This window comes from Lygodium microphyllum, chromosome 20 (assembly GCF_053477565.2).
Source record: "Lygodium microphyllum isolate KBCC chromosome 20, Lygodium_microphyllum_v1.1.10, whole genome shotgun sequence".
Taxonomy (NCBI): domain Eukaryota; kingdom Viridiplantae; phylum Streptophyta; class Polypodiopsida; order Schizaeales; family Lygodiaceae; genus Lygodium; species Lygodium microphyllum.
In genome coordinates this window covers 124,409,038-124,428,189 of record NC_141154.1, presented here as the reverse complement: position 1 = coordinate 124,428,189, position 19,152 = coordinate 124,409,038, and the positions used below count along the sequence as shown (strand labels likewise).

At 45.6% G+C, this 19,152-nt stretch overlaps 1 protein-coding gene across 1 annotated transcript in view; it reads left to right on the top strand.

The window, feature by feature from the left end:
• The window catches only part of LOC148019346 (kinesin-like protein KIN-4A), a 193,912-nt gene that overhangs the window by 155,967 nt on the left and 18,793 nt on the right, over window positions 1–19,152 (top strand). Inside the window, exons 18-19 of the mRNA XM_087660982.1 lie at window positions 952–983; window positions 1,083–1,180. Coding sequence (XP_087517108.1) covers window positions 952–983; window positions 1,083–1,180 — 130 coding nt within the window. The remainder of the gene's footprint in view (window positions 1–951; window positions 984–1,082; window positions 1,181–19,152) is intronic.

The window sequence follows — 19,152 nt, the reverse complement described above, 5'->3', positions numbered from 1 at the left end:
GGACAGCTGGGGAAGGGCAGCAGTGGAAAAAGTGATGTTGACTGCTGAAGGGAGTGGGTGAAGGCAGAACGGCGAAGGTTGGGGAGGATTTGCTAGAGGTGGAGATGGGAGGCTGGGACGAGTTGCAAATGGAGGGAGACAGACGGAGAATGGGTTGGAGAAGAAGATGTGGCTGACAGCAAGCCAATGACAGCGGGCTGGCAGGGAAGCTTCCATGACAGGCTTCGTCGGTTGCTATCTTTTGATCCTTACAAGTAAGGATGGATTGACCTGTATCATGGTTTTGTATGGCTGTAGTCTTCTGGAGCAAGGGCTGCCCAATGATGGCATCATAATGAGCAGGATCTAGAATGACAAACTCGAGATGATCCAGCGATTTCCATGATGAACTCAACTTTATGGATGATGGTCATGTGGAGAAATATCCATTTTCAATAGTCTTCACCTTGCAAGTATTCCAAAATCCTTGGCAATCCTTGGAGAAAGCAAATTGTAAAAGCTGCTGAACTAACAAGAACCAAGGGTGAATGATCCATGATCTTTTTGCCTTATTTGAACAATCTTCTGTCCTCTGAATAACCTGCAGTCACTAGAGGTTGCATTTTAAATGTGTGGCCAAGTTACTGGATAGTTAAGGCCAGCTGCTTAAGCAACTGTTGTAGCTTGATCACACTTTAGTTGCCGGTGTGGAGATTCTATACATCTTTGTGGTCTTAAACACTTGGCAACCACTCAATACCTTGATTTAAAGTTACCCGATACACTGCCATAATGGTATATATTCTGTGTTGTATCAGATGGGTTGTGTCAACACCAGAAACTCAATTCTTAGGTTTTCCCACTTAGATTTGGTTGAATATGTTTAGTGCTATTGATGTAGTAAATCATTTACATGCAGCATGCATAACCCTTTTGCCTTTTTTTTACCTTTTTGGGGGGGTTTTTTGGCAGGGGTGGCAGCAAGTGATGACCTTTCTCCTCAGGTCACAAACATTTTTGTCTTGTATTCAGTAGGCTGTTTCTAACCAAGTTACTTGAAATGAATAGGGTTAGACTTTGTAGTGAAATGTTTTCTGCTGTAGATGAATGAAAGAGAGCTGCAGCTATGGCTTAACCATGAGTTGGAAGTTGCAGTACGAATAAATCAAGTTCGAACAGCATATGAGAAGCAAAGTGATGCGTAAGTGAAACTCTTAGGAAACAATAATAGTATGCATATAAGCTTTCCTTTGTGAAATTATTCACGTAGTAATTCTTTGGGTGATATTCTAATTAGCAAGAAGTGCTTATGCTAGTTGTAGTCCCTAGAAACTTATGCTAGTTGACATGTTTTATGGAAAATTGTAGCAGAATGCAAAAATATACTAAACCCTAATCCAGCAAACAAACAACTCCCACCTTAGACATATTTACATGTACATTTTGAATGTGGCACGAATGGTTCCTATAGGCGCTTTTGACTAAGAGTGCGAAGAGTGCCTCTTTGAATGGCTTGTGCCTTTTAGAAGAGTGAGGCTATTTTAAGAGCAGTATCAATCTATTCTTTTCTCCAACATAAAAGAATTCTTAAGTACAAGAAACTCTAAAAAGAGTACCTAAGTACATTACAAATACAACAGTTGAGTGAACAACCAATCTCGTAGGCTATAATGCCAAATCATCTGAGGGGTTGTGTGGAAAAAAGTGTTTGAGTTCCAAGTTTGCAAGAAGGTCTCTCTCCATGATCTCTATTCAAATCCTCAAAATGAAAGGTAGAGCCCAAGTGGAAGTACGCAAGCAGAAGCAAGAGGAAAGCAAAAACTATGATAGAGATACATAGAGAGAGAGAGAGAGAGAGAGAGAGAGAGAGAGAGAGAGAGAGAGCGTATGGTCACAATGTGTGACCGGCCTTCCCTTGTTCAATAGTTACTGAAAGAAAAAAGAAAAAAGTGATAGTGATGGGCATCCATCACTTGCAGTATACAAGTGTATCATAGTTCGGAAACGGGAAAAACTGGAGTTTCGACCAAATTTTGGAAATGGGGAAACGGCGTTTCGGATTGTACAATAAAATAAATACAGTATTATGTGGATATGTAAATATATCAATGCCTACAATAACATGTACCCAATTTTCATACAAAACTTTTGAGTCCATGTTATATGATTGAAATCATGATTCATTACACATGTCACAACTCATGAGTGAAGATTGAAGAGTTAAGACTCAATGGTTGAAACTTAAGACAGCTTAACACAATTAAGACTCAATTTTTAAAACTGAAGGCAACAAATGAATTATAATTTATGACTCCTAAATCATCTATGATCTAAAGAGTAGTGAAGATTGACATCAAGAACAATGAAGACTGACATCAAGAACAATGGAACAAGAGTCAAGATGCATAATAAGTGAAATCAAGATATAATGATACATCTAACTATGTCATGTGAATAATCAATTAAAACTCCAAAGTCCAGTGAGCACTGAGCACTGTGTACTTGTCTCTAGACTCTAGTAACTACTGAGTAATAAGTATCAACATCAATGAATGACTGGCAACTGTAGTCTAGACAACAAGGCCCGATGTCTTTGTTGGGAATGCATTTCAAGTGGTCTTTCACGCGTGTTACGCTCCCTGAATTCTCCAATCCACAATAGTTGCACCACCACTTCTTTGATCCACCTGAGCCCTCGTATCCCTTGATTGGAGTGACGTGTCTCCAATATGGATCCAACGCCATGATTAGCCTTTAGGTAATGAGGGAAAGAAGAAGAAGAAGAAGAAAAGGAAAAGGAAGAGGAAGAGGAAGAGGAGGAAGAAGAGGAAGAAAAGGAAGAAGAAGAGGAAGAAGTAAAGGCTAATGGGGGGAAGAAGAGAAAGAGGAAGAAGAAGAAGAGGAGGATGAGGATGAGGATGAGGAAGACGAAGACGAAGACAAAGACGAAGAAGAGGAGGAAGAGGAAGAAGAGTAAGAAGTAAAGGCTAATGGGGGGAAGAAAAAGAAGAAGAAGAAGAAGAGGAGGAGGAGGAGGCGGCGGCGGCGGCGGCGGCGGCGGCGGCAGCGGCAGCGGCGGGAGTTGGAGTGCCTCAAAACGGACCGCAAGATGCCTAAACGCCGGTCTGCCGTTTCTGTTTCTGTCCGAAACGGCCGGTCCGTTTCGGCAGCCCCGAAACGCTGTTTCGGGGTACTAAGAAGTGTATGATCATAGCGTGCAAAGTAAATAGAGAGGGGTGTAGACACAAGTGTCTTTAACCCCAACAATCTTCCACTTAAAGGCGAATGTGTCTCTAGTGAGGAGAGACCAAGAAAAAATATGGCAAAGTACAAATATAAATAAAGTATAACAAGATGAGAAATAGATGTCATCTCATCCTACACCCATCATTTTCCTAAGGAAGGCAAAACATTCCACTAAGAGACTTTTAGTAAGTAGATGTGTAGGATTCTTGTCAGTCGAGATCTTGACAAGCTTAACAGACTTTTCCTTTACCACCTCCTTGGTGAAGTGATAGTACACCTCAATGTGCTTTGTCCTTGTATGGAAAATCAGATTCTTGGTTAACTTAATAGCACTCATAGAATCCGAATGCAATGTAAAAATAATAGTAATACCAAGTGCTACCACTAGACAGTCTAACCATAGGGCCTCCTTGTAAACCTTAGTGGTTGCAATATACTTTGTCTTAGTAGTAGAGGCAATATATTTCTACACCTTAGATATCCAAGAAATAGTATCTTTAGCAAAGGTGAAGACATTCCCAAAGGCGGACTTCTTACTATTTGCATGGCATGTATAGTCTGAGTTAATGTAATCCACAACTATAGTATCCTAGCTACCATAGCAAATGCACATATCTATAGTGCCTTTCAAGTACCTCATGATATCCTTCACGGCATCCCAATATCGTTGCCCAGGTGTAGCCATATAGTGTGTCACAACTCCCACTGTAAATACTGTATCAGGCAAGTGGCTATCATGGCATACATCAAATTGCTTAGTGTAGATACATAAGAAATCTTGGCCATCTCAATCTTTTGCTCGTATGACTAGAAACTATCAACCTAACTGACCTTCACATGGGAAGATAAAGGACAGCCAATAAGCTTAACATTTTACATATGAAATCGCTTAAGCATCTTCTATATGCACGCTTAGTGTGACATATAAAGGATCTACTCAGAGTAATCACGCATGATGCGCATACCAAGAATATATGAGGCCTGCTCCATGTCCTTCACCTTAAAGCTCTTTTTGAGTTGAGTCTTCAAAGCATCCAGTCTCTCCTAGCAATCAACATATCATCGATATAAAGTTCCAAGATGGTAAGGCTACCATCATGGTCCTTCTTCATATATAAACATGGATCCATATCACTGCGTATATATCCTTGTGAAAACATGAAAGCATCAAACTTATGGTACCATTTCCTAGGTGTCTACTTAAGGCCATAAAGGCTCTTTTTTAATTTACACACTAGGTTTCCCTGCTCTTTTCTATAAAGCCCTTAGGTTGTTCCATATAGATATTCTCATGCAAGTCCCAATATAGAAAAGTTGTTTTGACATCCATCTAATAAAGGTCCAAATCTAACTGCATAACAAAGGCTAAAACCAATTGCAAGGTAGTCATCTTGACTATAGGAGAAAAGACTTAATTAAATTCAATACCATTCTCTTACAAAACCCTTAGCAACCAATGTGGCATTATATACTAGCTTGGAACGCCCAAGGGTACTCTTCAACTTATACATTCACTTCATGACAATGCATGTTTCCTACTTGGCAAAGGAACCAAATGTTTCCTACTTGGCAAAGGAACCAAATTCTTACTTAGAGTGCATGGCTCTCTCCCAAGAGTAACTATCACCTTTGTACATGACCTCCTCATAAGTAAGGGGCTCACTCGAATATGTCACTATAACATAGTTCGTGGAGGGCGAAAACTGATCAGGTTGATATCTATATCTAGTAGACCATCTCAAACCAAGTTGTGGGGCCTATACATTCTGTCCAACATCATGGTCATGGGACACTAGAACATCAGTCATAGAAACAGGGAGCGCCCTTTGATTGGGTCTTTGTGCAGCCCAAATACCCAACACCGGCACAGCCACATATGAAACTAGTGTTTCACTTTCTTCGCGATTGGGGCTGTTGGCACAACTGGACCATTCGGAATGCTTTTCTTTTTGATTCGGCCTGTAATGTTCAGCGGCATATTGTTCGGCTTAAGGGGCTCTTGTATTGGCAGATCGATCTTCTTCAGCATTCTGACTTACTTTCCCCGGAGGACTTGCATCCCTGGCATATGGCAATTTCCTCTATATCTTTGCCATGACCTTGTAACTCTTAGAACTAGAACTATTTCACATAATGGCTTAGTGCCATCATGTATCTTGTAATCAAGTAAACTTGTACTTTTTTCGTAATTAATACAATTACCCTTTACGAAAAAAAAAAAAAGAAACAGGGAGCGTCCGTTCCGACACATAGGAACGGATTAACACGTTCTTGGAGATCCGAGCCAAGAAAACGTTGGCGGAACGTTCCAGCCGGTTCCCTGTCTCGTTCCCTGGCTATTCCCTCCTGTTCCAAGGTTGTTTCTTGTTTGGAACGGCCGTTCCAACAGCTGTTTTTTTTTTTAACGGTCATATCGCCTATCGCCTGCAGCCTGCTCCCGCTACTCCCGCTTGTCACTTGCTTGCTCCGCCTATGTCGCAATTCGCCAGCTCTTGCTTCTCCCGCCTATCGCCCATCTACTCCCGCTTCTCTCCCTTGCTCCGCCTACCACACCTGCCTCGCCTGGGCCTTGCTTGCTCCTGCCTCTCCCTCGCTCTCCCGCGTACCTCGCGTGCAAACCACCTCTCTTGCCTACTTGGCCTGACTCCCACCCGCGATTAGGTGAGGTCCGAGGAATCTCGATTCTTGATGCTCCTGTTGAAATTTTGGTTGAAATTTTTGCAATTTCATTGAACTTTGGCACATGGATGTTGAAATTTTGGCTGCAAATATCTATAATGCCATTGAAGTTTATTGATTATTTGTCACTTCTATATAGATGGCAGCACTGACATCTATGGGATCTTCATCATCCTCAGCAGGTACTTCAGCATCAACAAGTGGACGAAGTCAAAGCACTACTTGGTCATTGTGGGATGAGGTAGATGCACGGATGCCATTGAGAGGTGGAGGGGCTCGCCCTTGGAAATGCAAACCTTGCTCTTATTCTCGCACTAGTGGGGGTGATAAAGTGAGAGCCCATCTTCTACATGAGGGGAAAGAGATGCGTTTTTGCACCAGTGTATCAATTGAGAAAAGGCAGGAGTTACTTGATCACATAGCCACTTCTATGGGGAATTCTCATTCCAGGAGGATGCCAAATATAGCAGTGGATCCAACAACATCGACTCCAAGGCCAACATGGCAAGGTGCTTCATGTAGAAGACCACCAGGATTAGTGGTTACGCAGCCTTCTCGTGGGCCATCAATGGCAGCAGGTCGTGGTGTCAGACAGAGTTCATTGCACACTTCATGGGAACCAAAGAAAAAAGAGGAAACAGATGCAGCAATTGCATGCTTTTTTTACCATGACCATATTGCATTCAAATCAGCCAGGTCACCTTATTTTAAAAGTATGGTGACAAAGATTGCAGAGTATGAACCCACATATAAGCCCCCTTCATCAGAAACTATCAGGACTATATTGCTTCAGAAGGAAAAAGCAACCATAGAGATTGCAATAGCAAATATTCACAATCAATGGGCAAGAAATGGAGTGACATTGATAGCAAATGGATGGAGTGACACATGCCATAGGTCCATACATGGTATTGTCGCATATTCTCGTGGAGATGTATACTTCATTGGTAGTCATGATGCTTCAAAGACTGGAAAGAGTGCAAATGTATTGGCATCCGAGTGGTGTGAGGCAGTGCAGGCTGTTGGGGTATAAAATGTAGTGCAGTTTGTGGCAGATGGTGAACCTGCAAACAATTCAGTAGGAAACATTTTAATGGCAATGTATCCACATATCATCTTTAGTCCATGCATGGCGCATCGCTTCAATAACTTGTTGAAGGATATTGGGGACTTGCCATGGATTGCATCTCTTGTTGCGAAAGGCAACAAGATTATCACATTTATATGTAATCATCAGTACTTGCATGCTGAGTTTCACAAGAGAAGTGACAAAGAACTTCTTAAATACTCGGATACACGATTTGCATATAACTCTCTTATGCTTGGTCAATTGCACTATTGCAAAGGTGCAATTAGGGAGCTATTTGCTAGTAATGAGTATGAAAATTGGATTGGGACTGCCACTGCTACTGCTATGTTATGTAATGCATGTCTCTAATAGAGATTTTTGGGATGAGGTGAATTGCACCAACCACATGGTTGATCGTATTATGCATATATTGAGGCTTGCAGATGGCATGGATCCATGCATTGGAAAGATCTATAAAGGTATGGATCGCATGATTGAGAGGTTGGAGAGTTTGGAACCAAATGCAGATAGGTATGAGCAGATCAAGGAGTTATGCATCAGTAGATGGAATGAGTATGACTCTTCTATGCATGCTGCAGCATATGTGCTTGATCTTGAGTTTCAAGGAAAGATGCAAGAAAGAGACCTTGAGGTGGTCAAGGCTTGGAACACATTACTTGCAAGGCTTTATCCTAGCCATGAAATGCAACGCAAAATTAAAAATCAGCTCTGTGTATATTGGCAAACATTAGGGATGTTTGGTATAGAGGATGCACTAGAGGACATGACAAATATTGGGGTTGCTTTATGGTGGGAGGACTACGGGGCAGAAGCTCCAAAGTTGCAAAGTTTGGCTATTCGTATTCTTAGCCAAACAATTAGCTCTTCTTGTGTAGAGCAACTATGGAGCTCATTCAATCACATTCACTCAAAGAAGAGAAATTGTCTTGGTACAATGAAGATGAATGACCTAGTTTATGTGAGCTCCAATCTTCACTTGGTAGCTCGTACATCAATTGCAAAGGCTGATTCTTTTATACATTGGAAAAAAGATGATGATGATGGTGATGGTGATGGTGATGGTGATGGGCAGGATGAGCATTCAGGCACAGTGGAGCCATCTTCCATGAATTAGAGCACTTAGCAGCTAGCCTTTTGGAACTTCAGAGTATTGACTTGGAAATTAGAGCTCTTGTAACTTGGATCTTTACTATGTAGGCTTTAAATTTTAGTGCATATTTTGTGTCTTTGCAATGCACACTTGTTGCCAATCATGAATGCGACCATCCATTGCTGGTTACAATGTTTTGAATCTTTATTATTGTTGAAACTTGATTATTATGTCTCTAGAGTCTAATTTCACGAATTATGGTTGATATAATCTCTCTCTCTAGATTCTAAGACAAGTATTGACTCTCTCTTTTTTTTTTTCGTAAAAGGTAATTGTATTAATTACGAAAAAAAGTACATGATTACTTGATTACAAGATACATGAGGACAATCTAAGTCATCATGTGAAGAGATTCTAAGCACTACAAGTTACAACGTCGTGGCAAGGATGCAGAGGATTTCCTGATTACAGGATACACGAGGGCCCTAGGCCAACATGTGGGGAAACCCCGTAGCAATGCACTGAAAAGGTTACACCAATCGTGGCAACGACCCCGAGGCAATTGCCATATGCCACGGATGCAAATCCTCCCGAGGGAGCAGGTCGGAGTGTCGGATAATATCTAGCTGCCAATGCAAGAGCCCTTTAAGCCTGGCAATATGTCGGGGTACATTAGAGGCCGAATCAAAGAGAAAAGCATTGTGCGTGGTCCAAATGTGCCAGCATCCCCAATATCTGAAAAAGTGAAATAAGATCTTCTCATGCAACTGTGGCGGTGTAGGATACTTCGGGCGCACAAAAACCCAGTCGAAAGGAGTTAGCGAGGACCCGACCACCGCGCGCCAAATGTGCGACAAGAGCGACCAGATATTCTTGGCGAGCGGGCAAGAGAGAAAACGATGTCGGGCCGATTCCGCCGGTGTGGTACAGAAGAAACAATTGCCATTCGAGATGCAACGCTTGGCAAGGGCCGAGGCCAGAGGAAGACCACCAATCATCACCCGCCAAAGAAAAACCTTGCATTTGAAAGGCGTCTTATTTAGCCAGCCCTCCATCAGCGTTTTCTGCCACCATGACAGCGATTTCCGCAGTCCCCAAACAGTATTAGCTTTCTCTCCCAGCCATTGGTGATCTTGAACAAGAAGATGATACACCTGATTAGTAGAGGCCTTTTCCAGACTCAGGCGGCCTGCAAGGTCCCAGTCCTGCCAAGGGCGGTCCACAGTCAAGGCAGGAAAGGGTTGCCGACCCTGAAGTTCCGACGAAAGCTGCTCCCATAAATCACGGTATCCACGCGGGATCTTGAAGAGTCGCCGAGCAGTCCAAAAAGATACGAGGACATTGCGAGTGGCAAGGGTAGCATCCGCCACCGACGTCACACCTAAACGGGCCATGCGATTAAATCTCGGTCTGAGTTGATGTTTATCTTCCCATGAAAGGAGTCTCGATACTGCCAACAATTCCAGCTGAAAGGAGTTAGTCTGCAAGCGGTCCCCTGCTGGGTGCCAACGGGCCTTTTGGAGCACCACTTTCCACGAGCCGACCAAGTGCAGTAACAAAGAGGAAGAGGGACTGGAAACACGAGAGTCCGCATTAAGGACATGCCACCAGGAGGCCCGAAGCCGTGTGTTACCATAGCGGAGCCCGCTGTCCTCAAGAAAATAGCGGGCTATGATGGTCCATGGGTGATGGTCCACACACATGGCACGAAAAAGGGACCAGCGGAGAGCTAACATATGAGTGTGTGCATCCAAAATAGCTCCTCCACCCATGCGCTTAGGGGTACATGCGTGTGACCATGAAATCCAGGAAATGCCGGCCTGTAGTGAATCCTTCTCCCACAACATGAAACGGATGGGATGCGTGAGGGCCTTCAAAGTAGTAGGCGTCCATGGCAGCAAAGGCAGGAAATAGGTAAGCATCGGAAGCATGATTGTCTGGGCCACTTTGAGGCGGACATGGAATGGCCACGCTTGTGACTTCCAATACATAAACTTCGCCGCCAGTTTTTGTGAAATCCAGTCCAGCAGGTCTTTTGGCCGTACATCCACCCCAAATGGGTATCCAAGATGCCTGACAATGGAGCCACGGGAAACCACCTGGCCTTGCCAGCCTAAGGACTGCAAATCAGGCTCCGTACAACTGAGGATGGCTGACTTAAGGGCATTGATGCGAAGGCCAGAGGCCTGACCAAAGAGTGTCCAAACATCTAATGCCCTGCGAATGTTGTCCCTATCCGCCTGCAAGATCATAAAGGTATCGTCAGCCAAAGATTGGCTAACGAAGTGCTGACCCAACGGAAGAGACAGCCCGGCCAGCTGAGCAGATGCTGCCATGGAGGATAACATTGAAAGGACCGGGTGAGTCGCCAGGGCAAAAAAGAGTGGGCTCAAAGGACAACCCTGTCTGACTGAGCGCGCAAGGACAAATGGCTCTGTAACTCCACCATTAAGCATAACTCTGGAGGAAGCCTCAGCACTAATGGTGTAGATCAGTCGGGACATGCGGATACCAAAGCCCATAGCCGACATGAGGTCTGCAATGAACGACCAGTCCACATAATCAAATGCCTTTTCCAAGTCCAATTGGATCAATACCACTTGCTGACCGGAGTGCCGCGCATAGTCAATCGCCATTTGCACATTTAAGATATTATGCAGAATGTTGCGGCCCTTAATGAAGCCATATTGGAGAGGATGCACAATAGCTGGAAGGTGCTTGTGAAGCCGATTCGCCAGCACTTTGGAGTAGATTTTATACATGGAGCCCATCAAAGAGATTGGTCTCCAGTGTTGCAACTTTGACAGCGAAGGGACCTTTGGAATTAGTTTGATAAGGCCTTCTTTCCATGAGGAGGGCATGACCCCCGTTTCCCACACTTGCTGAAACATGGCCACCAATGGCTTCACCAACTGCGTGGCCGAGGTCTGAAAGAATTCATTAGTGAGACCATCCCAGCCAGGACTTTTGTCATTCGACAAGTGCAACAAAACGTCCATAACCTCTTCCTCGCAAATATTCGTCTCCAAAGCGGCTTGCATATCAAGTGGAACCTGCTGGCGGACCAGTTGATAGAAGACCGAACGGGCATGCGTAACCTGGGTAGAAGGCGAGGAAGAGGAACCAAGGAGTTCCATAAAATAGTTTCTGCACATAGTGACAATGGTTTGCGGATCCGTGACCATGCGACCTTCCGAATCCTGGAGTCTGGTCATATTTTCGCGAGCTGGAGACGCATGCAAGGCGCGAAAGAACTTATGAGACTGGCAGGCGCTGTCTTGCATTGTGTCCGTCAAGTTGTGCAGCTTGGCCTGTTGATAAGATTTCAACTGAAACACTTGAAGAAGATGGGCCAACCGCCTCTCCAAAGACAGCAGAAAATCATCATCAGGGGAATCCAGGAGCAAGGAACGGACCAACGCCAACAGGTCTTCTGCTGCATGTCGACGCCGGCGACAAAGTGAGGCATGATGGATCCCATACTGGCGAGCAACTCGCTGCACATTGGAGAGCAGTCGTGCAAATGAAGGCAAGCCCTCCGAGGCGAAGTCCAATAAGAACCTCTCAATCAGCTGCTGCATATAGCCCTGGAAAATTGAATGCTTCAAATAAGAGGAGTTGAAACGTAAAGGGAGCCTATCCAGGAATTGCAGAAAAGGTGCAATAGAGAGTGCTCGCATCTCAAGCTGGAGGGGGAAATGGTCCGACAACGCATATTGCCGCAAGACCTTCATCTCCAGCATCTCGGGAAGAAAATCATCGCCCTGCATGATATATATTCTGTCCAGTCGCGACCAGGTAGTTGCATATTGTGCGGAATGAAAAGTAAACCCTGAAAAAGAAGGGTGAAGCCACGACCAAAGATCTTGCTTGAGCACGTGCAAAGCAAAGGAATTCCACACCCGGCTTTCCGGCGTATCCATTACCGAATGCCCTGAAGTGGACTGTGAAGAGTCAACACACATATTGAAATCGCCCATCAAGAACCCCCTTCGGCCGAGTGACATGGAGCCTTGCAAAGTGGACCAAAGATCCCGTCGGGATGCGGGATCATTCGGAGCATAGAGGCCCAACAGCCATAAAATCTCTCCTTCAAATAAGACTTCGATCACCAGAAACCGGCCCTGCACATCATTTTTAACAAGGACAGGCTGATATTTCTCATGGACAATCATCAGCACGCCCGAATAGTGCGAAGCATGAGTCCCTGCATAAAACAGACGAAATCCATGACAATCAATCTATCACTTTCCCTGCTTCACCGTGACTTTTGTACTCAACTGCACACAATACATCCCACTGATTCTCGTGCAAGACGGTCCACACGGCATGTTGCTTATGGCGAGAGCAAATGCCTCGCACATTCCACGTGGCTATCTTCATGTATTCTCAAAGAAGGAAGTCAGGAACGAGGCGCCTGCTGCCTCGATTTCACCTTTTCCGCGAGAGCATCCAGGACACCCTCATCCAGAAAATCAGCCAATACAGCGAAAGAATTCTGGCGACCTGCTTTGGAGGTAGAAGGGAAATCCACTACCTTGGGAGAGGGGCGGGGATAACGCCGATCCCAGGGTGTAATAACATTTCCTTTGGCATCGAACGCCAGCTTGGCAGGTGGGCCTCTGGGGCCGTCGGTATAGGCTCTCCTTGGAGACTGATTGCGAGGGCCCGACGGGGCCGTAGGACGCGCAGCCTGCTGTGGAGTGGGCATGTCTTTCCGGCGCGTATACGTGCGCACGGAATCCTGGGAAGCGGGAGGCCCAGGATCTGCCAGGCCTGCATCCAACTTTTTACCTTTTTTAGGACGTGCCTCAATTCAATCAGTGCGACCGGAATCCACACTCAGGACCTGTTGTTTGCCTTTATCCATGACATGAGGAGACTGAAGAGCTTCCTGGGGCGTGGCATCAAGCACCATGTCGTCCTTGGGCAGCGCAACCTGCGCATCCTCCGAAGACGTCTGCTTTTCAGGGCATTCAGCCATGAAATGCCCCAGTTTTCCACATGAAAAGCAGTGGCCCGCAAAGTTGCCCCATTTTAAGCGAAAATACAAAGGATGCATGCCCGAACAATTGAGGCGAAGCCACGCGGGCCTTTTCCTGGCCGTGTCCCAGAGCATGCATAAACGGTTGCGGTTCATGGCCCTGAGGCTTGGGGGAACCAGCACTGTTCCCACAGCTGCCATCGCATCCTTCAACATGGGCCAATAGACCGCCGGACAGTTTTCCACCACCCACACCGGGCATTCGCGTTGAAGCAGACGCTGGAAGTCGGCCATGGGGCGCCATGGCACAACATGAACCAAGCGGCGATCAAAGAATAGCGGCAACTTGGACAGGAGCTCAGCGCGATGGGTTTCTGATTTCAGCAGGACCTCATAAAACCCGCGAGGTCCAAGGAAGATCTCCTCAACCGACTCCCCTTGCAAGAGATGGTGCAACCACTGGCGAATGTGCGAAAGCACTGGGATCCTGCCAGTGAAGAAAAGTATAACGGCACGGTCATAGAACACCGAGAAGGATCGCAAGACTGATTTGGGGTCGACCGTGGCTTCCAGCACATCATCCGTTCCCGCAACAGAAAAAGATTCGGTATTATGCTGGACATAATCACCAAGCAGAGTATTGGCGAAGTCCAGCAAATGTTCCCAGTCAATTTCCTGCGAATCCACAGGATCAGAGGCCACTTGCGCATAGGAGCGTTCGGGAGGGCTCATTGGCTCATCAGGCGTATGCTTGGAGCGTTTGCCGGCAGGCGGCTGTTCAGAAGTCGGCGGTAACTCCTCCGTGCATGGCACCATATCTTCCGGCTCCTCTGCATCGGAATCAGGGCCAAGGGCTGCCACCGTCCGGTCAAGAAAGTCCAAATCCAGGCCAGCCATACTGCTGTCTTCACACGCGTCCTGTCAGCCTGAGTCGTGGCCTGTCCCACGAGCGCGTGTGGCAGGGCGCAACCCTAACGGTGCACCGGCCTGAGGGTGGGGCACAGGTCTGGCAGTCGACGGCAGCACGGGATAGTCGAGGGCGCAGGGCAGGGGCCTCGCCAGCAGAAACCCTAAAACTCAGAGGGCAAACGAACAAAAACGGGTGCAGAGCTCACCACGCAGGCGGGCGACAACAGGGCGGGGGCCGCTGGCGATGGGCCGACCAGCAGCGGGGCGAAGGACCCAGCTGCGCCCGACGGAACAGGACGCCAGGGGCAGCCGCGGCCAACGGGGCGTCAGGGGCGGGCAATGGGTGACAGGCCTGCAGGCGACGGGCAGCTGCAGGCTCAGGCAACAGGCGACGGGCGCAGACGACGGGCGCAGACGACGGGCGACAGGCAACAGGCGACGGGCGACGGGTGAACTTGGGCGGCGACGGGCGCAGACGACGGGCGTACCTGGCTATGGCGGCGACGGGCGCAGACGACGGGCGAACCTGGCTATGGCGGCCCGACAGACGACGCGCTCCCCGACCACCATGCGAGCTCTTCTCTCTCTCTCCCTCTCTCCAGTATTGACTCTCTCTCTCTCTCTCTCTCTCTCTCTCTCTCTCTCTCTCTCTCTCTCTTTTCATGAAGATAATTGAATTAAGTAGTAAATATTTATATGAGACCATCAGGTCAACATTCTCTCTGTATCTCTTACATTCTATTACATTAGACCATTACGTCAGCATACTCAATCTCTCTCACACTATCTCTGTAGAAATTTACAAGATGCGAGCAGGATCTCAGAACAACCTTTACATAATCAATTCTAATAAATCAGACAAAAAGAACAGCTAGAGTAGAGCAAACAATCGCCAGCCAGGGAGCAGCAATGTCCGGAAGGACCAGGTCAGCTGACAAAAGGTATTGTGAGTACACCATATGTGCCACAGGGTTGTCCATCTAAGAAAATGGAATAGGCAGGAACAACCTGAAGACAAAGATGGCATAGAGGACATATTTTCCATAATTCATGAACGAATTGGTATGTGGTGCTGGGTGTTGACTCTTTTTTTTTTTTCGTAAAAGGTAATTATATTAATTACGAAAAAAATACAAGATTACTTGATTACAAGATACATGACGACAATCTAAGTCATCATGTGAAGAGATTCTAAGTGCTACACGTTACAACGTCATGGCAAAGATGCAGAGGAAATTGCCCTATGCCAGGGACGTAAGTCCTCCCTAGAGAGCAAATCAGAATGCCGGAGAAGATCCAACTGCCAATATAAGAGGCCCTTAAGCCTGGCAATATGCCGCTGAATATTATAGGCGGAGTCAAAAAGAAAAGCATTCCGGACGGTCCAGTTATGCCAGCAGCCCCAATATCGAAGAAAATGAAACACGAGCTTCATATGTGGCTGTGCAGGAGCGGGGTATTTGGGCTGCCCGAAAACCCAATCAAAGGGGCGCAGGGTGGGACCAACCACTCCTTGCCAAACAGCCGACATAAATAACCAGACTTTCTTTGCGAGGGGGCAAGAAATAAATCGGTGGCGGGCGGATTCCACAGCAGTGGTGCAAAAGAAACAGTGGCCATTGGAGATTCGTCGCTTGGAGAGAGCCGAAGCAAGCGGAAGACCACCAACCATCATTCTCCAAAGAAAAACTTTACATTTGAAGGGTGTCTTGTTCAACCAGCCCGCCATCACAGTTTCCCTCCACCATGACCGGGATTTACGTAATCCCCATAAAGCATTCACTTTGGTGACGAGCCATTGATGATCTTTGATCAGAATATGATACACTTGGTTAGCAGAAGCTTTGCTTAAGGTCAGCCGGCCTTGTAGGTCCAAATCCTGCCAGGGATGATCCGAAGCAAGGGCAGGAAAGGGTTGTCTGCTCTGGAGCACCCTCAAAAGCTATTCCCATAAAGGCCTGTAACCACGAGGGATCCGGAAGAGCCGCCTGGCTGTATGAAAAGATATAAGCACATTGTGACTGGCAAGGGTGGCATCCGCGACTGAAGACAAACCCAAACGGGCCATCCGGTTGAATTGTGGTCTGAGGTCCTGTTTACCGTCCCATGCAAGTAAATGGGAAACTGCCAGCAACTCCAATTGAAAAGAGTTAGCAGCTAGGCGATCCTCCGCTGGATGCCACTGGGCCTTCTGAAGGACGTGTTTCCAGGAACACACCAAATGAGTGAGCAGCAACGAAGAAGAGCTGGAGAACCGCGAATCAGCATTAAGAACATGCCACCAAGAACTCCGGATCTGGGTATTGCCATGTTGAAGCCCTTGGCCAGGGTGTTGACTCTCTCTCTCTCTCTCTCTCTCTCTCTACATACACACACATACACACACACATACATATATATATATATATATATACTATCTAGTTGGTTGTATGGTAACAGGAGGCTTCTCTTCAAAGATCATCTTGCGTATCTCAATGACCTACTCAAGGTGCTTATGCATCTTCTCCTCATGGAAAACAACACCATGGTTACGGATAATCTTCCAAGCCTACGGATCCCATAAGCGATAACCCATCTCACCTACATCCTAACCAAGAAAGATGCATTTTACTAACTTAGGATCTAGCTTATTGCATTTGTCCTTGTGTACATGGTAGAAAGCCTCACATCCAAAGACTCTAAGATGCACGTATAAGGGAGGTTTTCTGCACCATATCTCCTATGCAATCTGACAACCAATAGCAATGCATGGGGATCTGTTTATTAAATGTACGGTAGTAGTAACTACCTCAGCTCAAAAATGTTGTAGTAAGCCTACCTGACTAAGCATATTGTGGACTCGTTCCTAAATAGTCTTGTTCATGTGCTCGGCAACACCATTCTAGGGTGAGGTGTATGGGGCGGTCAATTGATGCTTAATATCCATCTCATCACAAAACTACTCAAATGCTTTCAAAGCATACTCACCACTAGCATTACAATCCAGCAGATTGGTTGTTCATACAACCATTATAGTTGTGATATACTTAGTTACACTTCACAGAATTCCTTGTACTTTGTATTTTACCTCAACTTATTCATTGAGGTGTTATTAATAGAATTTTCTTTTTTGGGGAAAAAAAAGATGGTTCAACTTGTGATGAAAAATGTTAGCTTGAGAGTTCATAGACTCAGATCCAGCCACTTGTGCATAGGAGACTTTGGGATATTGCATATTAAAAGAGACTTTAGTGATCCCATCAGGATTCATAGAAGTGGATTGTGAGAGACCTTGCTTTGGAGAGTCCCCTTGGCATTGCCTTTTGTCTAGTATATGACTATTCTAGGGAGGAGGACTCTTTGGATAGTTCCCTCGATGCTGCCTTCTTGAAGTAAATGATGGGACTAGGGATAAGGACTTTGATGAGTGAGATAAAGATGACTCTAGCAACTTTGCAGTATTGCACACACAAGGCATTACTTGGCCATTTCTTTTAGACTTCTGCAAGAGACCAGAGGACAATTTAGGCCTAAGTTGATCTTACCTATTCTTTTTTTTCCCATAATGAGTAATTGTATTAACTACATGAGAAATATAGGTCTCATGGCAGAGAGGAAGAAGAAACTGCTATATGCCAAACAACTAAATTCTCCCTAGAGAGAAGGTGAGCATGCTAGATAAGGTCCAACTACCAATGGAGAAGACCCCTAAGCTTAGCAATATAACTTTGAACCCTTGGGGCGGAATCAAAGAGGAATGCATTCTCGGTGACCTAGTTGTGCTAACAGCCCCAAAATCTAAGAAAATGAAAAAATATCTTCATGTATGGTTGCATGGGAAAGGGGTATTTCGCCTTGTCAAAGATCCAATCAAATGGCCACATGAAGGCCAGCCGACCACAACTCTCCAATATTATATCAGAGGTACTAGATTTTCCTAGGCCAAAAGACAAAAAATAAAACTATGGTGAGAAAATTCCATACTGGTGGTACAAAAGAAACACATGAAAAGGGATGTGGCAAGGGTCAGGCCACCTGTCAGCATTCTCCAAATAAAAACTTTGCATTTGAATGGAGTCTTATTGAGCTATCCTCCCATGACAGTCAATTTCCACCAAGCCTTGGTTTTGTGTAGTCCCTATACAGCATTGGCTTTGGGTGATCTACAATCATAAGGTGATATATCTGGTTGACGAAAGCATGCTCTAGACTCAGGCAACTTGCAAGGTCCCAGTCTTGCCTAGGACAATTAGAATCCAGTGTGGGAAAGGTCCATTGATCTTGCAATTGCATTGACATCTCATCCCACAGAGCATGGTATGAATGAGGGATCCAGAAAACCCTTGTAACTGTGCAAAATGACATTAGCATACTGCGGGCTGATAGAGCCACATGTGCAACAAAAAAAATGGTCCATCTAATTAAATTTTGGCTGATCCTCTTGTTTTCCTTCCCAAGAGAGGCAAGACACAGCCAACAATTCCATCTGCAAGGAATTAGCAGCCAATCTATCCTCTACTGGATGCCACTTCACCTTTTGAAGAAGGGCCTTCCATGAACAAGCCAAATGGGTCACCGGGACAAAGGAAGATGTTGAAAACTGAGATGTGCCACCACGAACCCTGTATTTTTGTATTACCATGTAACAGCCCCTGATCTTCAAGAAAGAAGTGAATAATAGAGACCCAAGGATTTGACCAGCACACATTGCTTGAAAAAGTGACCAATGGAGAGCAACCATGTAAGTCTTAACATCCAAAGCTGCCCCACTGCCCATGCTTTTTACAAACATGATTCCATGAAATCCAGGAAATGTCAGCATGTATTGAATTCTTTTTCCACAACACGAAGTAGACATTTATTACAGATCTTAACTATTCTATGATTTGGACTTAGTTGGGTTTGGTAGAGCAATGGTAGCCTCCTAGGGATGAGGAGTGAGGAAATTCAAAGACCTTGCATTTTGGGTTGTGCTGGAGCCCAAGAGATATGCAGGAGATCTCTTAGATTGGTGACTGCAACCATGGGAGCATGTTCACTTGGTTATGAACGGGAGAGATTGAAGGCTACTGAAAGAGCATGAGTTGTGAGCTCTTTCTAGCCATTTGGGATTCTGGCACCTTATTGCATCTCGACATCGAGACTCCTTATACAGTTTGGCATTAAAGACCAACCGGTCTGACTCTTTTTAGTCAT